Here is a 27,415-nt window from a genome sequence, read left to right as displayed (position 1 = left end):
CAGAAAGACACAGACATCCCCCTTCTTATTCCATAGAAGGAGAAGCTTAGGTCTTGGAGTTCAGAAGTGAGATACAAGTGGTATGAAGATTGAGGCATTCAGTGGCTTGGGTTCCTCCTGATCAAGCGCTTAGTACAGTGCTCTGCACACAGTAAGCGCTCAATAAATATGATTGAATGAATGAATGAATCTCACCCTCCACAGTACCTACCTCTCACCCTTTCAACTTGAAATCAAGTTAGGCCAAACAAAACACCTGCGCAGCTGCCACCCCTCCCCTTAGAGATTAATTCAACCAGGAAAGAGATTGAGAGAAAGGGAGAGGGCGGGAGGAAGGGAGAGAAAAAGAGAGAGGGAGAGAGACAGAGAAAGAAAGAAAGAAAGAAAGAACAAAAGAAGAAAAAGGAAGGAAAAAAGAAAGAAAAAGAAAGAGAAAGAAAGAAAGAAGAAGGAAGGAATAAAGAAAGAAAAAGAAAGAGAAAGAAAGAAAGAAAGAAGGAAAGAAAGAAAGAAAGAAAGAAAGGAAGAAAGAAAATAAGAAAGAAAGAAAGAAAGAAAAAAGAAAGAAAGAGAGAGAAAGAAAGAAAGAGGAAGGAAGGAAAGACAAAAGAAAGAAAGAAAGAAAGAAAGAAAGAGAGAAAGAGAGAAAGAAAGAAAGAAAGAAAGAAAGAAAAAAGAGAAGGAAGAAAGAGAGAGAAGGAAGGAAGGAAGAAAGAAAGAGAGAGAAGGAAGGAAGGAAGAAAGAAAGAAAGAGAAAGAAGGAAGAAAAAAAGAAAGAAAAAGAAAGAAAGAAAGAAAGAAAGAAAGAAAGGAAGAAAAAAAGAAAAAAGAGAAGGAAGAGAGAGAAAGAAGGAAGGAAAAAAGAAAGAAAAAGAAAGAAAGAAAGAAAGAAAGAAAGAGAAAAAGGAAGGAAGGAAGAAAGAAAGAAAGAAGGAAGGAAGGAAAGAAGGAAGGAAGGAAGGAAGGAAAGAAAGAAAGAAAGAAAGGAAGAGAAAAAAAGGAAGAAAGGAAGAAAGAAAGAAAGAAAGAAAGAAAGAAAGAAAAAGAAAAAGGAAGGAAGAAAGAAAGAGAAAGAAGGAAGAAAAAAAAGAAAAAGAAAGAAAGAAAGAAAGAAATAAAGAAAGAGAAAAAGGAAGGAAGGAAGAAAGAAAGAAAGAAGAAAGAAAGACAGAAAGAAGGAAGGAAGGAAAGAAGGAAGGAAGGAAGGAAGGAAAGAAAGAAAGGAAGGAAGAAGGAAAAAAAGGAAGAAAGGAAGAAAGAAAGAGAAAGAGAGAAACAAAACAAAACAAGCTTGGAAATAAACTGGCACAACTCCCTTCCCGCCTCAGGGAATTATAGGTTTCAGCAGGGCAGCTAAAATGGGTTCATTTGCAGGCCTGGCGCTTTCCCTCTTCTGGTTGTTTTGTGAAGAGGCAGTGATCACTTCAAGCATTCAGGGTAAGTGCTAGGATTGTCTGGTTCTTCTGTGACTACGTGTGTAAGTTTTTGCGTATGCGGATCTGTGTATGTGTACGGATCTATATGTGGGTGGGTTTTAGTGGGACAGTGTGTTTGTGCACATCCATAAGAGTGGGTGAGCAATTATGTGTGTGGTTTGTTTTTATGGTATTTGTTAAGTGCTTACTTGTACCAAGAGCTGGGATAGGTACAAGATAATCAAGTTGGTCACCGTCCCTGTCCCGTATGAGGCTCACGGTCTTAACCCCCATTTTACAGATGAAGTAACTGGAGCACAGAAGAAAGGAAGCGACTTGTCCAAGGTCACACAGTACACAAGTGGTGGATCCGGGATGAGGACCCAGGTCCTATCATCATCAATCACATTTATTGAGCGCTTACTATGTGCAGAGCACTGTACTAAGCGCTTATTACTCCCGGGCCCGTCTCTTCCCAGTAGGCCTCACTGCTTCTCACGCTGCTTGGGGGTATCTTTGTGGTTCTGTTTATGTGTCACTTTATGTACTCTGGGGAGTGTGTGTAAAGTAATAATAATAATTGTGGTATTAAGTGCCCACAATGTGCCAAGCAGTATACTAAGCACTGGCGAGGATACAATTAAATCGAGTTGGGCACAGTCCCGGTCCCACTTGGGGCTCACAGTCTCAATCCACATTTTACTGATGAGGTCACAGAGGTGGAGAGAAGTGAAGTGACTTGCTCAAGGTCACCCAGCAGACAAGTGAGGCAGTGAGGGGTCCAGGACCAGGAGACTTGGCAGTTTCTAGAAGCTTGAACTGGGGGTGGGGAAGGGGAGTCTCAATTTGGTTGTGTTGGTCTCAATAATAATAATAATATTAATGGTATTTGTTAAGCGCTTACTATGCACAAAGCACTGTTCTAAGCACTGGGGGGGATACAAGGTGATCAGGTTGTCCCACGTGGGGTCAATTTGGTTGTGTTGTTCACTCATGTCAGCTTTTGGGCATTAATCAAACAATGGTATTTACTGAGCACTTATCTGTATACTAAGCACTTGGGAAAGTTAGTACAATGGGGTTGGTAGAAACATTCCCTGCCCATGAAGATCTTATTGACTATGGGAGAGAAAGACATTAAAACAGACAGGTGAGCCCGTTGTTGGGTAGGGACCATCTCTATATGTTGCCAACTTGTACTTCCCAAGCGTTTAGTACAGTGCTCTGCACACAGTAAGCGCTCAATAAATACGATTGAATGAATGAATGAATGAATAGGTGAAATAGAGTGTTAGGAGATGTACATAGGTACTGTGGGGATAAGGTGAGTATCAAAGTGCTTAAGGAGTACACAGACAAGTGCATAGTAATAATAATAATAATAATGATGATGGCATTTATTAAGTGCTTACTATGTGCAAAGCACTGTTCTAAGCGCTGGGGAGGTTACAAGGTGATCAGGTTGTCCCACAGGGGGCTCACACTCTTAATCCCCATTTTACAGATGGGGTAACTGAGGCACAGAGAATCACTCAATCGATCAATCGTATTTATTGAGCGCTAACTGTGTGCAGAGCACTGCACTAAGCGCTTGTAATAATAATGATGGCATTTATTAAGCACTTACTACGTGCAAAGCACTATTCTAGGCGCTGGGGAGGTTACAAGGTGATCATGTTGTCCCACGGGGGCTCACAGTCTTCATCCCCATTTTACAGATGAGGTAACTGAGGCCCGGAGAATTTAAGTGACTTGCCCAAAGTCACACAGCTGACAATTGGTGGAGCCGGAATTTAAACCCATGACCTCTGACTCCAAAGCCCGGGCTCTTTCCACTGAGCCACGCCGCTTCTCTATAGTAGACACAGAGGTGAGGGCAGAGAGGGGAACTGAAAGGTCTCTTCTGCAAAGGCCTCTTGGAGGAGATGTGATTTTTGGAGGGGTTTGGAAGATGGGGAGAGAGAGCTGGTCCACCTCTCTTTTGGCCTAACTATGGCTGGGAGATGGACACCTAGAAACAGGTCTTTTTTGCCCCCACAGACCTGCCCAGGGCTCCTCAAAGCCTTTAAAGCCTCACTGAAGGCCAATCTCCTCCAAGAAGCTTTCCTAGATGAAGCCCCCCTTTTCCTCTTCCCCCACTCCCCTCTGCCTTGCCTTGACTTGCTCCCTTTGTTCTTCCCCCTTCCCAGTCCCACAGCACTTATAAGTGTATCTGTAATTTATTTTTTTGGATTGACGCGTCTCCCCCGCCGCCCTACAGACTATAAGCTCACTGTGAGAGCTGTGCATTTTATTTTACTTGTACATATCTATTCTATTTATTTCATTTTGTTAATATGTTTGGTTTTGTTCTCTGTATCCCCCTTCTAGACTGTGAGCCCACTGTTGGGTAGGGACTGTCTCTATATGTTGCCAACTTGTACTTCCCAAGTGCTTAGTACAGTGCTCTGCACACGGTAAGAGCTCAATAAATACGATTGATTGATTGATTGATTGTGAGCAGGGAATGTGTCTGTTTATTGTTGTACTGCACTCTCCCAAGGGCTCAGCAAAGTGCTCTGCACACAGTAAGCACTCAATAAATGTGATTGAGTGAATGAGCCCCAACAGTAGTTTCCTCCAATGCTACGGTTTGCACAGCTCCTGGATCTATCCCTGGGTTGAGTAGGGGGAGTGTTGGGTTTCAGATCAGTAGCAGCATAGATAGAGCAGCATATAGAGAAGGGGCATGGCATAGTGCCAAGAGCACAGGCTTGGGAGTTAAAGGTCATGGGTTCTAATCCCGATCCGCCACCTGACAGCCGTGTGTGACCTTGGACAAATCACTTCACTACTCTGTGCCTCTGTTACCTCATCTGTACAATGGGGGCCGAGACTGTGAGCCCCATGTGGGACAGGGACTAGGTCCAACCTGATTACCACTGCTTAGAACGGTGCTTGGCACACGGTAAGCACTTAACAAATACTATGGTGAGTATTATTATTATCAGGCCCCTTAAGAGTTGGTGCGAGGAGGAAGTAAAATGACCGTCGTTTCTGAGCAATGAATTGGGACAGAGTAGCTTGTCCCAGTGATCTAATAATAGGGTGGAAAAGAAGCAGGAAAGGGAGGTTGATCAAGGAAAAAGAGAGTCTGCTATTCTCTCAGCTGTGAAGTCCCTCCCTCCCCACATTCCAATCCAATCCAAAAATCCCACATACTCTGATAAATTTTCCTGAATTAATTTCCCACCACCCTGAGCCGCGTCAGGCCTTTCAGCCAACTCTAGCAATTATGACCTTATTTCATTTAATAGTATATATCGAGCACTTATTGCATACAGAGTGCTGTACTAAGTGCTTGGGAGAGTACAATATAACAATAAGCAGACCCATTCCCTGCCCAAAAACAGTTTACAGTCTAGAGGGGGAGACAGGCATTAATATAAATAAATAAATGATGAATATGTACATAAGTTTTATTTATTTATTTATTTATTTATTTTACTTGTACATATCTATTCTATTTATTTTATTTTGTTAGTATGTTTGGTTTTGTTCTCTGTCTCCCCCTCTTAGACTGTGAGCCCACTGTTGGGTAGGGACTGTCTCTATATGTTGCCAACTTGTACTTCCCAAGCACTTAGTGAAGTGCTCTGCACACAGTAAGTGCTCAATAAATACGACTGATTGATTGATTGATTGATAAGTGCTTTAGGGTTGGGATGAATAAAGGGAGCAAGTCAGGGCAACACAGAAGGCAGTGGGAGAAGAGGAAAGGAGGCCTTAGGAATTTACAGCCTTATTTACAGCCTCCTAAACACTCAAAGCTGCACATATCCCCTCAATTCATTCATTTCTGACCACTTGAGTTTTAAGTAGTTTATGCCTTTTAGAGTATAAGCTCCTTGTGGGCAGGGAATGGGTTACTTCATTATTCTATTAGAAAAGCAGCCTGGCCTAATGGAAAGAGCACCAGCCTAGGAGTCAGAAGAGCTGGGTTATAATTCTGCTCTGCCATTTCTCTGCTGGGTGATCTTGGGCAAGTGACTTAACCTCTCTGTTTCTGTTTCCTCATCTGTAAAATAGAGATTCAATACCTGTTCTCCCTCCTAATTACCCCATGAGCCCCTCCATGGGACAGGGACTCTGTCCTAACCGATTAAGTTGTATCTACACCAGGGCTTAGAAGAGCGCTTGACACATAGTAAGCACTTAGCAAATATCGTTATTAATCTCTCCCAAGTGTTTAATGCAGTGCCCGACACAAAGAACTCAGTAGACTGTGAGCCCGTTTTAGGCGTAGGGACCGTCTCCATATGTTGCCGACAGACGATCCCAACCCAACAACGGGCTCACAGTCTAGAAGGGGGAGACAGATAACAAAACAAAACATGTGGACAGGTCTCAAGTCGTCAGAACAAATAGAATTAAAGTTAAATGCACATCATCAACAAAATAAATAGAATAGTAAATATGTTCAAGTAAAATAAATAGAGTAATAAATCTGTACAAACATATATACAGATGCTGTGGGGAGGGGAAGGAGGTAGGGCTGGGGGGATGGGGAGGAGGAGAGGAAAAAACACTTACTATGGGCCAAGTATTGTTCTAAATGCTGGGGTAGATACAAATTAATCAGATTGCACACAATCCCTGTTCCACATGGGAGCTCACACGCTTATCCTCATTTTACAGATGAGGTAACTGAGGCACAGAGAAGTGACTTGCCCAAGGCCACACAGCAGATAAATGCCATCATTATTATTATTAAATGAGAAGCAGCATGGCTTAGTGGGTAGAGCACGGGCCCGGGAATCAGAAGGACCTGGATTCTAATGCCGGCTCTGCCACTTGTCTGCTGTGTGACCTTGGGCTGGTCATTTCACTTCTCTGTGCCTCAGTTACCTCATCTGGAAAATGGGGATTAAGAGTGTGGGACAGGGGCTGTGTCCAATCTGATTAACTTGTATCTCCCCCAGTGCTTAGAACAGTGCTTAGCACATAGTAAGCACTTAGCAAGTATCATAATTATTATTATCGTTATTATTATGATGTGGTGGAGTCTGGATTAGAACCCAGGTCCTTCTGACTCCTAGGCCTGTGCTACATCCAAGAAACCACACTGCTTCTTATATCAATTAATCAATCAATTAATCATACTAATCAACCAGTCAGTGGTACTTATTGGGTGTTTACTGCGTGCAGAGCACCGTACTAAGCATTTGGGAGAGTACAATTTAAGTTAGTATCATTTCCAGGAAGCTTTCCATGATTAATCTCTCATCTTCCCTCCTTATTATCCCTCCTTTGTACATCACCTGTACGCTTGTTGCCGACTTGTACTTCCCAAGCACTTAGTACAGTGCTCTGCACACAGTGAGCGCTCAATAAATACAATTGATTGATTGATTGATTGATTGAGTCCAGCCCCCTCAGCACTAATGCACATATCCTTCTATTCTGTTATTTTCCCTACATTTAATTTATTTTAATGTCTGCCTTCCACAGTATTTGTAAGCTCCTTGAGGGCAGGGATCACGTTACCCTGCTCTATTGTACTCTCTTAAATGCTTAATACAATGCTCTGTGTTGTTTGTCATTCTTGTTAATAATACTTGTTATGCACTTACTATGTGCCAGGTACTGTACTGAGTGCTGGGGTAGAGACAAGTGAATCAGGTTGGATACAGTCCCACCTGGGGCTCACAGTCTTAATCCCCATTTTACAGGTGACGTAAATGAGGCACAGAGAAGTGAAGTGACTTGCCCAAGGTCACAGAGCAGATAAGTGACGGAGCTGGCATTGGCCTTCTAGATTGTAAGCCCACCGTGGGCAGGGATTGTCTCTCTTTATTGCCGAATTGCACTTTCCAAGAGCTTAGTACATGCTCTGCACACAGTAGGCGCTTAATAAATACGATTGAATGAATGAATAAATGAATGAACTCTGGTCCTTCTGACTTCCAGGGCCGTTCTCTCTCCACTAGGTCATGCTGCTTCTCTGTGCGTTGTAAGCACTCAATAAATACCACTGATTGATTAATTGCCTGTCTTACTGACTGATCTTGCCCCCGAGCTCCTGAAAGTATGAGAGAGGGAGTGCCTGGAAAGTGCTTTAAGCTCTGTGCTTGAAAGGAATTTGAAGGCATCAGTCTCGTAGTCCTGCCAAAATGCTTGGTCGTGCTAAATCACTGTCTCTTTCTCAACCTAGATGTCAACCAGACAAGCCAGTTCGGTCTACTCAACCCCGGCAGAATGAAAACTGGGAAAACAGCTGTCCGAGAAACCTCTGAGAGAGCCCGCCGGTCTCTTTCGCCCACTGAATCTTCAACCTTTACCACTCTGAAAGCCCAGTCAAGCACAACCAACACCACCATCTTGGCTGAGATGTTAAACTCCAGCCCAGAAGTAACAACGAGGTCAACTATGTCCATTCCAGATCCAGAGACCTGGATGGCAACTGCTACTGACCTAGTGACCGGGGTCACCTCCGAGACCACTACGTCCACTCTGACCTCATGGAGAAATGCCACCCTTTCAGGGGCAGAGACCACCAAAACTGAGCCCCATGCTGAAGGTGAAACTTCACCACCCACGTCTACCGTTACCGAGAGAGCTACCCCAAGTCCGCTGTCAACTACAACCACTGGCCCCACAGGAAAAGACACATATCCTCCTTTATCTGGTTCTTTAATTAAAGTCAGCACGTCCACGGAGCCAAAGACGATGGGTCCCCTCACTGAAACCTCAACTTCAGATGACTCCGGGAAAGGTATGCACCGTACTGTGCACACATTGGAGATTTCAACTGCAGCTAAAAGGATGGCAGTAACGGCAGTGACAACCACCAAGATCACTCCCCATGCCGGGACCTCAATCTCAGGCAGCCCCTCCACAGAACCGAGGGCCCCAGGGATCAGCTCCGAAACCTCAAATGTAGATGACTCCAGTGAAGAAATCACAAATGAGTCCCCAGCTGAGACCCCAGCTTCCCAAACCTCGACTATAATCATCAGGGCCACGGATTCGGAAAAGGCATCAGCCACGGCCAATTTCTTTGCCGAGACCTCGACGACGGGCAGCCCCTCCACAGAACCGGGGACCACAGGGGTCTCTTCTGAAATCTCAACTTCAGGTGGCTCCAATGAAAGTATAAATGGGACTGTGTCCCCTATGGAGACTTCAGCTACAACCAGCAGCACCACAGTAATGGTGATGACAACCTCAGAGACCACTCCCTACACCGGGAACTCAATCGCAGACAGCCCCTCCACAGAACCAGGGACCACAGGAGTCAGCTCGGGAACCTCAAATTTAGATGATTCCAGTGAAGAGGAGGTCAAAGCCGGGTCTCCAGTCGAGACCTCAACTGCCCAAACCTCCACGGTAACCAACAGGGCTGCGGATTTGGAGAAGGCAACGGTTATGACCACTTCACTTCCCAAGACTTCGATTATAATCAGTAGCTCTGCAGAGCCTGGGAAAACACGGGCCCCTTCTGAAACTTCTTTAGGTGTCTTCGGTGAAGGAATTAACACGGCGGGGTCCCTTGCGAGGACTTCAGCTGCTGCCGGTAGCACGATAGTAATGCGGAAGACAACCACCAAGACATCTTCCCATGCCACGATTTTAATTACAGACAGCTCCTCCACAGCACTGTGGACCACAGGCGTACCCTCTGGAATCTCAACTTTGGGTGACTCCAGTGAAGGAACAATCATAACAGTGTCCCCAACCAAAACCTCAACTGTAGATGATGCACCGTTGTTGGGTAGGGATTGTCTCTCTTGGTTGTCGAATTGTACTTTCCAAATGCTTAGTACAGCGCTCTGCACACAACGCTCAATAAATATGATTGAACGAATGAATGAAAGTAATAATCATATAATAATGATGGTATTTGTTAAGCGCTTACTATGTGCCAAGCCACTGTTCTGAGCTCTGGGTTAGATACAAAGTCATCAGGTGGGGCTCTCAGTCCTAATTCCCATTTTACAGATGAGGGAACTGAGGCCCAGAGAAGTAAAGTGACTTGCTCACGGTCACACAGCAGACAAGTGGCGGAGCCGGGATTAGAACCCATGACCTTCTGACCCCCAGGCCCGGGCTCTATCCACTAAGCCATGCTGCTCCATGACTGTTAATACCGCTCCCCAAAGTATTTCTATTACATTGGTATAACAGACCACACCTCTGGCTTTTGTGACAATTTCCAACATGGCTGTAGGGACCGGTAGGAGTGATGTCATGTGTGCTTAGTTAGCTTGGGCCGTTCAAGGATGTGGGTGCTGCTATTTTAAGAAGTCTAAGTATCTGAGGGTGGAAGAAGATTCAGAGAAAGCCACAAGATGCCTCACTGACGCTCCCCACAGAACATAATTAGTTGTTGGGTCCTTGGCTCACCATAGACATTGCTGAGAACTACTGTTACTGAGAACCACTCTGTTTATTATCATATTATACTCTCCCAAGTGATTAGCACAGTGCTGTACATACAGTAAGCATTCAATAAATACGATTGAATGGGCAATTCCACCTGCAGTTAAAATGTATTATTAATATTATTATTATAATGGCATTTGTTAAGTGTTTACTATGTGTCAAGCAATGTTCTCAACACTGAGGTAGATGATACAAGTTAATCAGGTTGGATAAAGTCCCTGCCCCATATAGGGCTCACTGTCTAAGTAGGAGGGGGAGGAGGAATGATAATAATAATAATAATGACATTTATTAAGTGGTTACTACGTGCCAAGCACTGTTCTAAGCGCTGGGGAGATACAAGGTGATCAGGTTGCCCCATGGGGGGCTCACAGTCTTAATCCCCATTTTACAGATGAGGCAAATGAGGCCCAGAGAAGTTAAGTGACCTGCCCAAAGTCACACAGCTGACAATCGGCGGAGCCGGAATTTGAACCCATGACCTCTGACTCCAAAGCCTGGGCTCTTTCCACTGAGTCAAGCTGCTTCTCTGTATTTATTGAGCACTTACTGGGTGCTAAACACTGAATTTATGGCTTGGGAAGCCGAAATCAGCAAACACATTCTAGGCTCACAAGGAGCTTACATTTTAAACATCAGAAGGAAATGGACAGTTTCAATCACAGTATGTACCGAGGTTCTAGTGCTAGTAATTTGAGGGTTTTTTATGGTATTTGTTAAGGACTTACTATCTGCCAGGCATTGTACTAAGCGCAGGAGGCAAATCAGGTTGGACACAGTCCATGTCCCACATGGGGCTCACAGTCTTAACTCCCATTATACAAATGAGGCAACTGAGGCACAGAGAAGTGAAGTAACTTGCCCAAGGTCACACAGTAAACAAGTGGCCGATCTGGAATCAGAACTTAAATCCTTCTGACTCCCAGATTAAAGATATTATCCCCACCCTCATGGAGTTTACACGTATTTCTGTAAAGCATGCATGACTTCACTTTGGTTCAGAAGCATAGCGGGGTCACCAAAATCCTCACCCAAAAATTACATAATAATAATAATAATGGTATTTGTTAAGCACTGTTCTAAGCGCTGAGGCATATATAAGGTAATCAGGTTGTTCCATGTGGGGCTTAATCTTAATCCCCATTTTATAGATGAGGTAACTGAGGCACAAAGAGCTAAGTGGCTTGCCCAAGGCCTGTATCCATAAATGCTATTTTATGAGTGCTTTCTCTGTGCAGAGCACTATAGAAAATGAACCTATGTAATGCAAATGATATGTCACAATTAATAATACTTGTGGTATTTGTTAAGTTTTTACTATGTGCTGAGCAATGTTCTAACCACTGGGATAGATACAAGGTAATCAGATTGGACAGAGCCCTTGGGCTCACAGTCTTAATCCCCATTTTACAGGTGAGGGAACTGAGGCCCAGAGAAGTTAAGTGATTTACCCAAGGACACACAGCAGATATGTGGTAGAGCCAGGATTAGAACCCACATCCTCCAACTCCCAGGCCCATGCTTCTTCCACTAGATTACGCTGCTTACAAGTGGGAAGTTAAGAACACAATTCATTTTAACAGGATCAAGGACTGTCTGACCCCACTGTCTCTGAACTCAGTAAGCCCGAGGTAGGCAGGGATTTTCTCTCTTTATTGCTGAATTGTACTTTCCAAGCACTTAGTGCAGTGCAGTAAGCACTCAATAAATAATAATAATAATGATGATGGCATTTATTAAGCACTTACTATGTGCCAAGCACTGTTCTAAGCACTGGGGAGGTTACAAGGTGATCAGGTTGTCCCACTGGGGGCTCACAGTCTTCATCCCCATTTGACAGATGAGGTAACTAAGCCCCAGAGAAGTGAGGTGACTTGCCCAAAGTCACACAGCTGACAATTGGCAGAGCTGGGATTTGAACCCATGACCTCTGACGCCAAAGCCCATGCTCTTTCCACTGAGCCACGCTGCTTCTCAATGACTTAATGGCATTAATTAATTATAAATAATAATAAAGACAGGGAGAGCTGTGGTCCAAGTACTTGAAGGGGAGCAATGCTTCAAGGAATAAGCCACTAGGCATTGAGTGTGGGGATCAAGGAGGCAGGAGAACCGAGAATGAAACAGAAGGAGGAGCGAAAAGTGTGAAATCCTTTATTTATGGTATTTGTTAAGCAATTACTGTGAGCCAGGCACTCTACTAAGCGCTGGGGTAGATTCAAGCTAATCTGGTTGGACACAGTCCCTGTCCCACTTAGAGCTCACAGTCTCAATCCCCATTTTCCAGATGAGGTAACTGAGGCCCAGAGAAGTGAAGTGACTTTCTCAAGGCCACACAGCAGACACAGCACCTGTATAAATGTATATATGTTTGTACATATTTATTACTCTATTTATTTATTTTACTTGTACATATCTATTCTATTTTATTTTGTTAATATGTTTTGTTTTGTTCTCTGTCTCCCCCTTTTAGACTGTGAGCCCACCGCTGGGTAGGGACCGTCTCTATATGTTGCCAACTTGTACTTTCCAAGCGCTTAGTACAGTGCTCTGCACACAGTAAGCGCTCAATAAATACGATTGATTGATTGATTGATTGAAATAGTGGAGGCAGAATTAGAATCCATGTCCTTTTGACTCCTAAGCCTGTGCTCTTTCCACTAGGCCATGCTGCTTCTTATGCTGTGAGCTGAGTGGTGAGAGAGCTTCTGCCCTAATCAGTCAATCAGTCAACCAGTGGTATTTATTGAGCACTTACTGTGTGCAGAGCACTGTACTAAGTGCTTGGGAGAGAACAATATAACAGTTGGTAGACCCATTCCCTGCCCACAAGGAGCTTACCATCTAGAGCTTACAGTCAGTCCATCTATATGACCTCCTGCTGGAGTGTCCTGGGTCACCGCTGGATGTTGGATTCCTTTTCGACCTCAGGGAAAATCAGTGCCTGGGCCGATTTCCCGGTGACGGACAACGGCCTCGTTCTGGGTCCCCTCCAGAGCTCCCAAGGTCCACCAGCCCTGGCTTTCCGCAGTCTGGCAAAACAGAACCCACAAATCTCTTACGGTTGTTCCACTCTTCTTTTCATGTGAGAAGGCAACATAGCCTAGTAGATAGAGCAAGGACACGGGAGTCTTCTCTATATGTTGCCAACTTGTACTTCCCAAGCGCTTAGTACAGTGCTCTGCACACAGTAAGCACTCAATAAATACGATAATGACTGATTGATTGCCCAAGGTCACACAGCAAACAAGTGGCGGATCTGGAATCAGAACTTAAATCCTTCTGACTCCCAGGCAAGTCACTTCACTCCTCTGGGCCTCATCTGTAAAATGGGGATTGAGACTGCGGAGTCCCTTGTGGGACAGGGACTGTGACCAATCTGGTGTATTTGTATCCACCCCAGCACTTAGTACAGTTGGAAAGAGCACGGGCTTGCGAGTCAGAGGACATGGGTTCTAATCCCTGTCCGACAGAAGGAGCAGGGTTCCAATCCTGGCTCCGCCACCTTCGGGCTGCGTGTCCTTGAGCAAGTCACCTAAGTTCTCTATGCCTCAGTTACCTCACCTAAAAAATGGGGGTTAAGATTGTGAGCCCCACGTGGGACAGGGACTGTGTCCATCCTGATTAGCATGCACAGTGCTTGACACAAAGGAAGTACTTAACAAATACTGTTCTTATTATACCTGGGTTCTTTTTTAACAGATCCCACAGGTCAGGGGTGGGATGGGGAGCTGCTGTTGTTCTCTGGGCCCTATCTGAGAGGCCTTATCCAAGGTGAGAGGAGTGGCATCCAGAGACAAAGATAGCAGGGTTGCATTACTCAGATCGCCCTTGGTGGGGATTTTCCCAGAGAAATACGATCAGGAGCCATCAATGTCTTGTAGGCTCTGGTCAAATCACCAGCCTCATTACTGGGGTTTGAGACAATGGAGGATTTGCAGAGGGGCTAGGAGGGGCAGGAGAATCAATTTATGGGATTTACTGAGTGAGAAGCAGCATAGGACAGTGGATAGAGCACGGGCCTGGGAATCAGAAGCACCTGGGTTTCAATCCCAGCTCCGCCACTTGTCTGCTCCGTGACCTTGGGAAAGTCACTTCACTCCTCTGGGCCTCATCTGTAAAGTGGGGATCGAGACTGTGGAGTCCCTTGTGGGACAGGGACTGTGACCAATCTGGTGAATTTGTATCTACCCCAGCACTTAGTACAGTTGGAAAGAGCACGGGCTTGCGAGTCAGAGGACATGGGTTCTAATCCCTGTCCGCCACTTATCTGCTGTGTGACCTTGGGTAAGTCACTTAAGTTCTCTGTGCCTCAGTTACCTCATCTGTAAAATGGGGATTAAATTGTGAACCCCACAGGGGACAACCTGATTACCTTGTATCTACTCAAGCACTTAGAACAGTGCTTGGCACATAATAAGTGCTTAACAAGCCCGTTGCTGGGTAGGGGCCATCTCTATATGTTGCCAACTTGTACTTCCCAAGTGCTTAGTACAGTGCTCTGCACACAGTAAGTGCTAAATAAATACAATTGATTGATTGATTGATTGGTAACTGAGGCTCAGAGAAGTTAAGTGACTTGTTTACTGCATCAGCCTCCTCTCTGATCTCCCATCCTCCTGTCTCTCCCCACTTCAATCTATACTTCATTCTGCTGCCTGGATCATCTTTGTGCAGAAACGATCTGGGCATGTTACTCCCCTCCTCAAAAATCTCCAGTGGCTACCAGTCAACCTACGCATTAAGCAAAAATTCCTCACTGTCAGCTTTAAGGCTGTCCATCACCTCACCCCCTCCTACCTCACCTCCCTTCTGTCCTTCTCCAGCCCAGCCCGCACCCTCCACTCCTCTGCCTCTAATCTCCTCACTGTGCCTCGTTCTCTCCTGTCCCACCGTAGACCCCCGGCCCACGTCCTCCCCCTGGCCTGGAATGCCCTCCCTCCATACATCCGCCAAGCTCGCTCTCTTCCTCCCTTCAAAGCCCTACTGAGAGCTCACCTGCTCCAGGAGGCCTTCCCAGATTGAGCCCCCTCCTTCCTCTTCCCCCATCCCCCCCCCACCTCCTTCCCCTCCCCACAGCACCTGTATATATGTTTGCACAGATTACTCTATTTGACTTGTACAGATTTACTATTCTATTTATTTTATTTTGTTAATATGTTTTGTTTTGTTGTCTGTCTCCCCCTTCTAGACTGTGAGCCCGCTGTTGGGCAGGGACTGTCTCTATATGTTGCCAACTTGTACTTGCCAAGTGCTTAGTACAGTGCTCTGCACACAGTAAGCGCTCAATCAATACAATTGAATGAATGAATGAATGAATGAAATGAACTTGCCCAAGGTCACACAGCAGACATGTGGGGGAGCTGGGACTCGAACCCATGATCTCTGACTCCCGAGCCCGGGCTCTTTCCACTGAGCCATGCTGCTTATCTAGTGGGAGATTAGTGCGGTAAGGTGGGATGGGGTGAGCTGATCGAGTGCTTGATTTGAGGCGGATGAGCAGCTTGGAGAAACAGCCTGGCCTAGCAGATAGAGCCCAGACATAAGAGTCAGAAGGACCTGGGTTTTAATCCCGGCTCCTCCACTTGTCTGCTGTGTGACCCTGGGCAAGTCACTTCACTTCTCTGTTGCCTGTTACTTCATTTGTAAAACGGGGACTAAGACTGCTAGCCCCTTTGGAGCGGGGACTGTGTCCAACCCGATTAGTTTGAATCTACTACAGTACTTAGTAGAGTGCCTGGCATATAGCAAGGGCTTAAGTACCATGAAAAAAAGTAAGTACCATGAAACAACAAATAAACAAACAAACAAAAAAGCACCCGAGGTTCTCGTGGAGTGGGGAGAGGTGGACTGAAGCCTTTTTCAGAAAGGTGATCTGGGCAGCAGAGTGAAGTATTGCTGTCTTCCAACCTTTGAACTTTGAACTGTTCAGCTCTTAGAACAGTGCTTTGCACATAGTAAGCGCTTAATAAATGCCATCGTTATTATTATTATTTGAATTCCCCACCAGACCCTTGAGTCGTAGTGATAATAACAGTGATTGTATTTGTAAAATAGTTTAGTGTATGCCAAGCACTATTCTAAGCACTGGGGTAGACACAAGATCGGACATGGTCCCTGTTCCTCAGCGGGCTCACATTCTAAGGAGGAGGAAGAACAGGTATTCGATCTCCATTTTACAGATGAGGAAACGGAGGCACAGAGAAGTTAAGTGATTTACCTAAGGTAACACGGCAGACAAAAGGCAGAGCCGGACCCAAGTCCCCTGACTCCTATTTTGTTCCTTATCAGGCACATCTCTAGCAAATCAGAGACCCTTCACGAGTCTCCTGCCAAAGATTTCCACCACCCCCGCGAGACAGCAGACCCCAACTAATGAGACCACCTCAACGGCGGCGGGGAAACTGAACTCCACGAGTATCGGCCCAGGATACCAGACCCCTGCCAATCTTGACAGTTGCCTTCCAGGTAGGTTGAACCACTACCCAGCTACCTCTTCCTCCGATTCTTTCAATCAATTAATCAATCCATCAATAATAATAATAATAATAATAATAACGGTATTTGTTAAGCACTTACTATGTGCAAAGCACTGTTCTAAGCTCTGGGGAGGTTGTCCCACGTGGGGCTCACAGCCTTCATCCCCATTTTACAGATGAGGGAGCTGAGGCCCAGAGTCACACAGCTAACAGTTGGCGGAGCGCAGATTTGAACCCATGACCTCTGTCTCCAAAGCCCGGGCTCTTGCAACTGAGCCACGCTGGTAGTTATTAAGTGCTTACTGTGTGCCGAGCACTATAGTAAGCACTTGGGAGAGTTCAGTACAACAGAGCTTGTACTAACAATGATAATAATTATAGTATCTGTTAAGCGCTTATCATGTGCCGAGCACTGTTCTAAGTGCTGGGGTAGATACAAGGTTATCAGGTTGTCCCACTTGGGGCTCACAGTCTTAACCCCCATTTTATAGATGAGGTAACTGAGGCACAGAGAAGTTAAGTGACTTGCCCAAAGTCACGCAGCTGACAAGTGGAGAGGGGATTACGTCCTCTGACTCCTAAGCTTGGGCTCTTTCCACTAAGCCAAGCTGCCATGAGAAAGGGCCATTATATTATCCATTCCTTTCCTGGAAGGGGTTCATCAGAGGTCACCCAACTCCATTCCTCTGGTTAAACCTAACCCAGACAGGTTCACAAGCCGGGTGCAGCTCTGACCTGATCTTAAAATTTTCCACTCGTACATTCCTCAACATGATGACTTTTGCAGATAGCTTTGGAAATAGTTCGGAGAAGTGACTTGCCCACAAAAATGTTAATTAACCCTCGGCTCTCACCAGCCTCGGTCCTTCCCTCTCCCTGCCCAGCTAGAGCCAGTTCTGTCCTTGGAGTTCATATGTACAGTTCGAGCATTGGGTTCAGTCGTTGAAGAAAAAGCCACCATTGAATATGAAGTTCACCTGTGGTTGCGTATATGGCCAAAAAACCCATTGAAGGGTCCACAGTCCTGGACACTGTGGCTACACAAAAAGGCTGCCCCCGGGGTTTTAATTTAAAAAAAAAATGGTACTTGTCAAGCCCTTACTATGAGTTAAAAACTGTTCTAAGCTCTATGGTCGATACAACAGTGGTTAAACAAAAAGGCGGCCCCTGGGTTTTTATTTATTATTTTTAAATGGTATTTGTCAAGCCTTTACTGTGCGTCAAACACTGTTCTAAGCACTGGGGTCGACAAAAATTAAGTTGGACACAGTCCCTATCACACAGGGGTTCATAGTGTGTTGTGATGTTTAGAAAAGCAGCATGGCCTAGTGGATAGAGCACGGGCATGGGAGTCAGAAGGACCTGGGTTCTAATTCCAGATCCGCCACTTGTCTCCCACGCTGCTTCATAAGCCTCTTGAAGCTTTCGTTGTAAAGGAGCAGTGCCTTGTCTTTCTTGAATGCAGTGGTCCTTACCGATCTGTCCGTCTGCTGCAGTGTTGTGTCCTAGCTTCCTGCTGGGATATGGACATTGTCCAAGAGTACTCCCCCTTCTCTTCATTGGTCTGTTTTACTTCGATATTCAGAAACCGGGATTTCTACTGTCATACATTCTCCTCCCACGTCACCCCCACTCCCTCTCAGTGAAGAGCCCAACAGTGTGGACGATGGTTGGGCGGGCTTCACTCAACAACAACAGTAGAAGCAGTGTGGCTCAGTGGAAAGAGCCCGGGCTTTGGAGTCAGAGGTCACGGGTTCAAATCCCGGCTCCGCCACTTGTCAGCTATGTAACTTTGGGCAAGTCACTTCATTTCTCTGTGCTTCAGTTACCTCATCTGTAAAATGGGGATGAAGACTGTGAGCCCCCTGTGGGACAACCTGATCACCTTGTAACCTCCCCAGCACTTAAAACAGTGTTTTGCACATAGTAAGTACTTAATAAATGCCATTATTATTATTATTATAGATAAAAAAGAATGAGGGAAAAGCAGCATCCACTGTCGGAAAGGGAGGCCAGAGGTATTCTGTTCCCTGGCCACAGTGCTGCATCCTTTCTCTGGCCCATCCTTGCCACATCAAACAGGAACTACTCACCATCGATTTTAAGACACTCACTTAACTCTCTCCCCCTTTCCTAGTCTCTCTTTCCTGCCAGATTACAACTCAGCTCATGCACTTTCACATGTACTTCCCAGGCGCTTAGTACAGTGCTCTGCACAGAGTAAGCGCTCAATAAATACGATTGATTGATTGATCTCTTAAAGCCAACCTGCCTTTGCACCTTGATTTCGATTTTGTCACTATCTATCTCTTGATCACACCCCTCTTCCCACCTGGAATTCCCTCCCGCTTCACTCCTGACAAACCACAACTCCCCTCAACTTTAAAACGCTTCTAAAATCATATCTCCTCCAGGAAGCTTTCCCTGACTATTATCTATCTCCCCACTCTATCCTCCCTCCCTTCTGCACCACCTATGCCCTAAAGTCCATATTTTGTTACTCAGTCCACTCTGTTCCTCCTCCCCAAGAATACTTTGTACATATCCTTATACTCTGTTGCAAGAGAAACAATAATAATAATAATGATGGTAATTGTTAAGTGCCTTCTATATGCCATGCACTGTTCTAAGCGCTGGGGTAGATACAAGCTAATCAAGTTGTCCCACGTGGGGCTCACGGTCTTATCCCCATTTTACAGATGAGGTAACTGAGGCACGGAGAAATTAAGTGACTTGCCCAAGGTCACACAGCAGACAAGTGGCAGAACTGGGATTAGAACCCATGACCTCTGACTCCAAAACCCGTGTGTCCTTTGGCAAGTCACTTCACTTCTGGACTCCAGTTTCTTCATCCATAAAATGGGAATTAGAAGCCTGTTCTCCCTCCTACTTCGTTCATTCATTCATTCATTTATTCATTCATTCGATCATATTTATTGAGCATTTACTGTGTGCAGAGCACTGTACTAACCGCTTGGGAAGTGTACACTCTGAACCCCAAGTGGTACAAGGGGCAGTGTATAACTCGATTATCCCAGTATTTAGTACAGTGCTTGGCACATAGTGAGTGCTTAACAAACACCACAATTATTATTGTTGTTCCCCCTACCTGTAATTTATTTTAATATCTGTCTTACCCACTAGATTGTAGGCTCCTTGAGGAAAGAGAAGCAGCATGGCTCAGTGGAAAGAGCACAGGCTTTGGAGTCAGAGGTCATGGGTTCAAATCCCGGCTCCTCCACTTGTCAGCTTGGGACTTTGGGCAAGTCACTTAACTTCTCTGGGCCCCAGTTACCTCATCTGTAAAATGGGGATGAAGAATGTGAGCCCTCTGTGGGACAACCTCATCACCTTGTAACCTCCCCTGTGCTTAGAACAGTGCTTTGCACATGGTAAGCACTTAATAAATGGAATTATTATTATTATTATGAAAGAGACCATGACTACCCACTCTACTGTACTCTCCCAAGTGCTTAGTACAGTAAATGCTCAATAAATACCATTGACTGATTGATACGCTGTTGGTCGTAAGGAGACTAGGTATTATTGAATTATTGTATTCATTCAGTGCTTACTCTGTGTCAAGCACTCATTCATTCATTCAATCATATTTATTGAGCGCTTACTGTGTGCAGAGCACTGTACTAAGCACTTGGGAAGTACAAGTTGGCAGCATATAGAGATGGTCCCTACCCAACAGTGGGCTCACAGTCTAAAAGGGGGAGATAGAGAACAAAACAAAGCATATTAACAAAATAAAATAAATAAAATATGTACAAGTAAAATAGATAAATAGAGTAATAAAGATGTACAAACATATATACATATATACAGGTGCTGTGGGGAAGGGAAGGAGGTAAGGCGGAGGAGATGGGGGGGGAGTGTTCTAAGCACTGAGGTAGATATGAGTTAATTGGGTTGGACACAATCCCTGTCCCACATGGGGCTCATAGTCTAAGTAGGATTGAATCCCCATTTTACATTTGAGGAAACTGAGGCACAGAGAAGTTAAGGGACTTGCCCAAGATCACAGAGCAGGCAATGGTACAGCTGGAACTAGGGGCCAGACCCTCTGACTTCCAAGCCCGTGCTCTTTGCACTAGGCCACGCTTCTTCCCAATACTAATACTGAGTAATTATCTCTAACCACGTTCTTCAATCACCTTCAATCCAGAATCTTGAAAGCCCTTTTTCTATCTATCTCAGTGATCCTTCTGAAACCAAAGTCTACAGGATGCCTATGAAACTGTTTTGTATAGCTCTTCCGGCTCTGCCCCCTCCAGTGTTTCTAGTCCTACATAATCAATCAATCAATCGTATTTATTGAGCGCTTACTGTGTGCAGAGCGCTGTACTAAGCGCTTGGGAAGTACAAGTTGGCAACATATAGAGACAGTCCCTACCCAACAGTGGGCTCACAGTCTAAAAGGGGCTCACACTCTAAAATCAATCAATCCATCAGTGATATTTATTGAGCGCTTACTGCTTGCAAGGCATTATCCCAGCTCTGCCACTTATCATCTGACTTTTGGCAGGTCACTTAACTTCTCTGTGCTTCAGTTCCCTCATCTGTAAAATGGGGATTAAGACTGTGAGCCCCATGTGGGACAACCTCATTACCTTGTATCTTAGAACAGTGCTTTGCACGTAGTAAGCGCTTAATAAATGCCATTATTATTATTATTATTATTACCGTATCTACCTCAACGCTTAGAATAGTGCTCAGCACATAGTAAGCACTTAACAAGTACCATCATTATTATTACTAAATGCTTGGAGTTAGTAGACATTGTCTTTGCTCAATCAATCAATCAATTGTTTTTATTGAGCGCTTACTATGTGCAGAGCACTGTACTAAGCGCTTGGGAAGTACAAGCTGGCAACATATAGAGACAGTCCTAGGGAGCATCACTTTACCTCCTCATTGTCCAAGAGCAGGGTTCCCAGAGTAATTTGGAAGCAATTGTAGGAAGCAGAGTGGCTTAGTGGAAAGTGCCCAGGATTGGGAGTCAGAGGATCATCATCATCATCAATCATATTTGTTGAGCGCTTACTATGTGCAGAGCACTGTACTAAGCGCTTGGGAAGTACAAATTGGCAACATATAGAGACAGTCCCTACCCAACAGTGGGCTCACAGTCTAAAAGAGGGTGTGGGTTCTAATCTCGGCTCTGCTACTTCTATGCTGTGACCTTGGGCAAGCCACTTAACTTCTCTGTGCCTCAGTTACCTCATCTGTAAAAGGGGGATTAAGACAGTGAGCCCCACGTGGGACAACCTGATAACCTTGTATTTAACCCAGCATTTAGAACAGTACTTGGCACATAGTAAGCTCTTAACAAATACTATCATTATTATTATTATTATTATTATAATGGATAGAGCACAGACCTGGGGGTCAGAAGAACCTAGGTTCTAATACCGGCTCCTTCACGTGTCTGCTGCATGACCTTGGGCAAGTCGCTTCACTTCTCTGGGCCTCCGTTACCTCTCCTGTAAAATGGGGATTGAGACTGTGAGCCCCATGTTGGGACAGGGACTGTGTCCAACCCGATTTGCTTGTATCCACCCCAGAGCTTACTAGAGTGCCTGACGCATAGTAGGCATTTAACAAATACCATAATTCAAACTATTATTAGTTTTTCTGGCCCTTCAAGGATCACTCTCGGGATGAGCAATGGGGTTCTAGCAAGGACATTGTTGGTGTTGACTTCATTCACTTGCAGGTGGCGACAGTGGCTTTTTTCTCCTGAGGCTGCGGGTGAACTCCCTCCTGAACCTCACCGACCCCGAGGTTGGGAAGTGGCTTCTGCAGCAGGTGAGGAGGGAATTGCTCTTGGGGAGGTAGGAAGGACTCCTGTCTGGTGAGAGTAGTAGTAGTAGTAGGAGAAAGCCAGGGAGGGAGGGAAAGGAAAGGAAGGGAAGGGAAGGGAAGGGAAAGGGAAGGGAAGGGAAGGGAAGGGAAGGGAAGGGAAGGGAAGGGAAGGGAAAGGAGAAAGGAAAAGAAAGGAAAGGAAAGGAAAGGAAAGGAAAGGAAAGGAAAGGAAAGGAAAGGAGAAAGGAAAGGGAAGGAAAGGAAAGGAAAGGAAAAGAAAGGAAAGGAAAGGAAAGGAAAGGAAAGGAAAGGAAAGGAAAGGAAAGGAGAGGAGAGGAGAAAGGAAAGGAGAGGAGAAAGGAAAGGAAAGGAAAGGAAAGGAAAGGAAAGGAAAGGAGAAAGGAAAGGGAAGGAAAGGAGAAAGGAAAGGAAAGGAAAGGAAAGGAAAGGAAAGGAAAGGAAAGGAAAGGAAAGGAAAAGAAAGAAGGAAAGGAAAGGAAAGGAAAGAAGGAAAGGAAAGGATAGGAGGAATGGAAGTGGGAGAGAAGCTACACAGAAATAGGGTATGGGCCCAGTGTAGACACAATAAGTGCGATCTGCAGAAACCCCATCTAGGGATATAAGAGCTCCTGAGTTTGTCCTTATAGAGAGTCATTCATTCATTCAGTCATATATATTGAGCGCTTACTGTGTGCAGAATGCTGTTCTAACACTTGGGAGAGTACAATGCAACAATAAACAGACACATTCCCTACCCACAACGAGCTTACAGTTTAGAGGGGGAGACAGACAGTAATATAAACAAATAAATGACAGATATGTACGAGTGCTGTGGAGCTGGGAGGGAGGGTGAATTAAGGGAATTAGCCCCCTCCTCCCTCCCCCCCTACTCCCCCTCCCCATCCCCCCCGCCTTACCTCCTTCCCCTCCCCACAGGAATGAATGAAGGACACGACTTTCTAGAAATCATCCATTCCTTCCATCGTATTTACTGAGCGCTTACTGTGTGCAGAGCACCATATTAAGCGCTTGGGAAGTACAAGTCGGCAACATATAGAGACGGTCCCTCCCCAACAACGGGCTCACAGTTTAGAATTCATTCATTCATTCATTCAATCGTATTTATTGAGCGGTTACTGTGTGCAGAGCACTGTACTAAGCACTTGGGAAGTACAAGTTGGCAACATATAGAGACGGTCCCTACCCAACAGTGGGCTCACAGTCTAGAGGGGGGAGACAGAGAACAAAGCAAAACATATTAACAAAATAAATATGTACAAATAAAATAAATAAATAGAGTAATAACTCTATGACTCAGGGAGGTGACAGGGATAAGACCAGCTGACCCTAGCTTAGCTGCTGCAACATGTTTGGGGTCTCTGATAATTCAGGGTGTTATTAAGAATAATAATAATAATAATAATAATAGTAATAATAATAACTGTGGCATTTGTTAAGCTCTTACTATGTGCCAGACAATGTTCTCGGTGCTGGGATAGATACAGGATAATCGGGTTGGATACAATCCCTGTCCCACAAGGAGCTCACAGACTTAATCCCCATTTTACAGATGAGGGAACGGAGGCACAGAGAAGTGAAGTGACTTGCCAAAGACAAGAGGCAGGGACTGGATTAGAACCCAGATCCTTCTCACTCCCAGGCCCAGGCTCCATCCACTATGGACGTCAGTCAGATACTGACTGTGCTATCTGTTCGGCACTATGTGCCAAGCACTGCGCTAAGCACTGGGGTAAAGATAAACAGAGGCGCAGTCATCTGCATTCTTAGGCTGGGCCCTCGGGTCCCCCTACTCCTTTTCCCGGGATGCCCGATCTCCTTGCCTCCGAGAAGGAGCGTGGCTCAATGGAAAGAGCCCGGGCTTTGGAGTCAGAGGTCATGGGTTCAAATCCTAGCTCTGCCACTTGTCAGCTGTGTGACTTTGGTCAAGTCACTTCACTTCTCTGGGCCACAGTTACCTCATCTGTAAAATGGAGATGAAGACTGTGAACCCCCCGTGGGACAACCTGATCACTTTGTAAACAGTGCTTCGCACATAGTAAGCGCTTAATAAATGCCATTATTATCATTGTTATTATTATTATCTTCTGCCCCTCCGTGGCTGCCAGACAACCCAGCCAGACAACTGGCTTGGGGAGAACTTGCAGGGAGATAAATCCCCGTCACTTGAGGTCCCGGAAGGGGTTGTAGAAGGAGTCTCCTTCCTCCTCTATCCCACCATGAAGGACTATGCTGGGCGGGCATCATGAAGGAAGGTGCTGGGTGGGCAGAGTAAGCGGCTTGCTCACCTGTATATATGTATATATGTTTGTACATATTTATTACTCTATTTATTTATTTTACTTGTACATATCTATTCTATTTATTTTATTTTGTTAGTATGTTTGGTTTTGTTCTCTGTCTCCCCCTTTTAGACTGTGAGCCCACTGTAGAGCCCAGATCTACATCTCTGCCCCTGCTCTCTCCCCCTCCCTCCAGGCTCGCATCTCCTCCTGCCTTCAGGACATCTCCATCTGGATGTCCGCCCGCCACCTAAAGCTCAACATGTCGAAGACTGAGCTCCTTGTCTTCCCTCCCAAACCTTGTCCTCTCCCTGACTTTCCCATCTCTGTTGACGGCACTACCATCCTTCCCGTCTCACAAGCCCGCAACCTTGGTGTCATCCTCGACTCCGCTCTCTCATTCACCCCTCACATCCAAGCCGTCACCAAAACCTGCCGGTCTCAGCTCCGCAACATTGCCAAGATCCGCCCTTTCCTCTCCATCCAAACCGCTACCCTGCTAATTCAAGCTCTCATCCTATCCCGTCTGGACTACTGCACTAGCCTTCTCTCTGATCTCCCATCCTCGTGTCTCTCTCCACTTCAATCCATACTTCATGCTGCTGCCCGGATTATCTTTGTCCAGAAACGCTCTGGACATATCACTCCCCTCCTCAAAAACCTCCAATGGCTACCGATCAATCTGCGCATCAGGCAGAAACTCCTCACCCTGGGCTTCAAGGCTCTCCATCACCTCGCCCCCTCCTACCTCACCTCCCTTCTCTCCTTCTACTGCCCAGCCCGCACCCTCCGCTCCTCCACCACTAATCTCCTCACTGTACCTCGCTCTCGCCTGTCCCGCCATCGACCCCCGGCCCACGTCATCCCCCGGGCCTGGAATGCCCTCCCTCTGCCCATCCGCCAAGCTAGCTCTCTTCCTCCCTTCAAGGCCCTCCTGAGAGCTCACCTCCTCCAGGAGGCCTTCCCAGATTGAGCCCCTTCTTTCCTCTCCCCCTCGTCCCCCTCTCCAACCCCCCCCCATACCGCCTTCCCCTCCCCACAGCACCTGTATATATGTATATATGGTTGTACATATTTATTACTCTGTTTATTTATTTATTTATTTATTTTACTTGTACATTTCTATCCTACTTATTTTATTTTGTTGGTATGTTTGGTTCTGTTCTCTGTCTCCCCCTTTTAGACTGTGAGCCCACTATCGGGTAGGGACTGTCTCTATGTGATGCCAATTTGTACTTCCCAAGCGCTTAGTACAGTGCTCTGCACATAGTAAGCGCTCAATAAATACGATTGATTGATTGATTGATTGATTGTTGGGTAGGGACTGTCTCTGTATGTTGCCAATTTGTACTTCCCAAGCGCTTAGTACAGCGCTCTGCACATAGTAAGCGCTCAATAAATACGATTGATGATGATGATGATGATCTCCCCTTCCAGATTCAGTCGGATCTGCGGTCCCAGGCCCCCTGCAGCCAGCTCTCCCTGCTGCAGAGCCGAGCGGAGAAGAAGCAACCTCCCCAGCAACACTCTAGGTTCTTCTGGAGAAGAACGATGCCTCAGGCCCGGGACAGCGGGCGGTGAGACCCCGGGCTTCAAGTCCCTCCCATCCTCCCTGCCCCTATCCCAGGCCACCCGCCTGAAGAATGCTCACAGAATCCTCCAACTCATCATCATCAATTGTACTTATTGAGCGCTTACTATGTGCAGAGCACTGTAACTCAAATAGCTCTAGAGAGATCATCATCCCATCCAGCCTCCTGTCTCTGGGCAGGGCGACCCAAATCTAGCTCTTAAAGATGGACAATTCATTCATTCATTCATTCATTCATTCATTCATTCATTCATTCATTCAATCATATTTATTGAGCGCTTACTGTGTGCAGAGCGCCGTACTAAGCACTTGGGAAGTACAAGACGGCAACATATAGAGACGGTCCCTATCCAACAACGGGCTCATTGTTTCTGTGACCTCCAGTCCTAATAACAACAACAATAATGATAATAATAGTACTTGTGAAGCCCTCTTGGTGTCATTCATTCATTCAATTGTATTTATTGAGCGCTTACTGTGTGCAGAGCACTGTACTAAGTGCTTGGGAAGTACAAATTGGCAACATATAGAGACGGTTCCTACCCAACAGTGGGCTCACATTCTAGAAGGGGGAGACAGAGAACAAAACATATTAACAAAATAAAATAAATAGAATAAATATGTACAAATAAAATAAGTAAATAAATAGAGTAATAAATAGACCAGAAAGGAAGTTCTGCCTCCTCAATCGGTCGTGGGTTCCATTGTTACCCTAAAGACAATTTTTATCCCCGACCCACAACCTAGTGGATAGAGCACGGACCTGGGGATCAGGAGGACCTGAGTTCTAATCCCAGATCCGCCCCTTGCCTGCTGTGTGAACTTGGGGAAGTCACCAAACTTCTCCGTGTCTCAATTACCTCATCTGTAAAATGGGGATTAATAGTTAATTGTCAGTCAATCGTATTTCCTGAGCGCTTACCGTGTGTGGAGCACTGTGATAAGTGCTTGGTAGAGTACAATATAACAGTGAACGGACACTTTCCCTGACTGAATGCCTGACTGGCAGATTGGCCCCGGAGCAAGTTCTTCAAGGGCCTATGCTCAAAAGCCTGATTGCCTTCTACTAAGAATAATAACGATGGTATTTGTTAAGCGCTTACTATGGGCCAAGCACTGTTCTGAGCGCCGCTCTGTCTGACGTCACCTAGAGTCCCCAGAGGACGAAGGGATGCAGCATTGTTGGTGTCCCGATAGCTGGCCTGTTGTTACATCGTACTCTCCCAAGTGTTTAGTACAGCGCTCTGCACACAGTAAGTGCTCAATAAATTCGATTGACTGACTGGCTGGTCTATTGGGAATTGGGTTGGGATTAATACAGTTCAGCGGGTGTTGCTGTGGAGAAGAGATGTTAGACCCCGAGAAATAAACCATTAACACGCACCAGAGTCC

At 45.6% G+C, this 27,415-nt stretch overlaps 1 protein-coding gene across 1 annotated transcript; it reads left to right on the top strand.

The window, feature by feature from the left end:
• Window positions 1-1,233: 1,233 nt before the first annotated feature.
• On the top strand, window positions 1,234-26,249 carry MUC20 (mucin 20, cell surface associated). The gene is made up of 5 exons (XM_038752310.1): window positions 1,234-1,437; window positions 7,609-9,168; window positions 16,131-16,307; window positions 22,044-22,135; window positions 25,870-26,249. Exons 1-5 carry the CDS (start codon window positions 1,359-1,361, stop codon window positions 26,011-26,013), a joined length of 2,052 nt encoding a protein of 683 aa, XP_038608238.1. The 5' UTR covers window positions 1,234-1,358; the 3' UTR covers window positions 26,014-26,249.
• Window positions 26,250-27,415: the final 1,166 nt, after the last annotated feature.

The sequence above is a fragment of the Tachyglossus aculeatus genome, chromosome 1 (assembly GCF_015852505.1).
Source record: "Tachyglossus aculeatus isolate mTacAcu1 chromosome 1, mTacAcu1.pri, whole genome shotgun sequence".
Lineage (NCBI taxonomy): Eukaryota > Metazoa > Chordata > Mammalia > Monotremata > Tachyglossidae > Tachyglossus > Tachyglossus aculeatus.
This window is presented reverse-complemented; position numbering and strand designations above follow the sequence as displayed.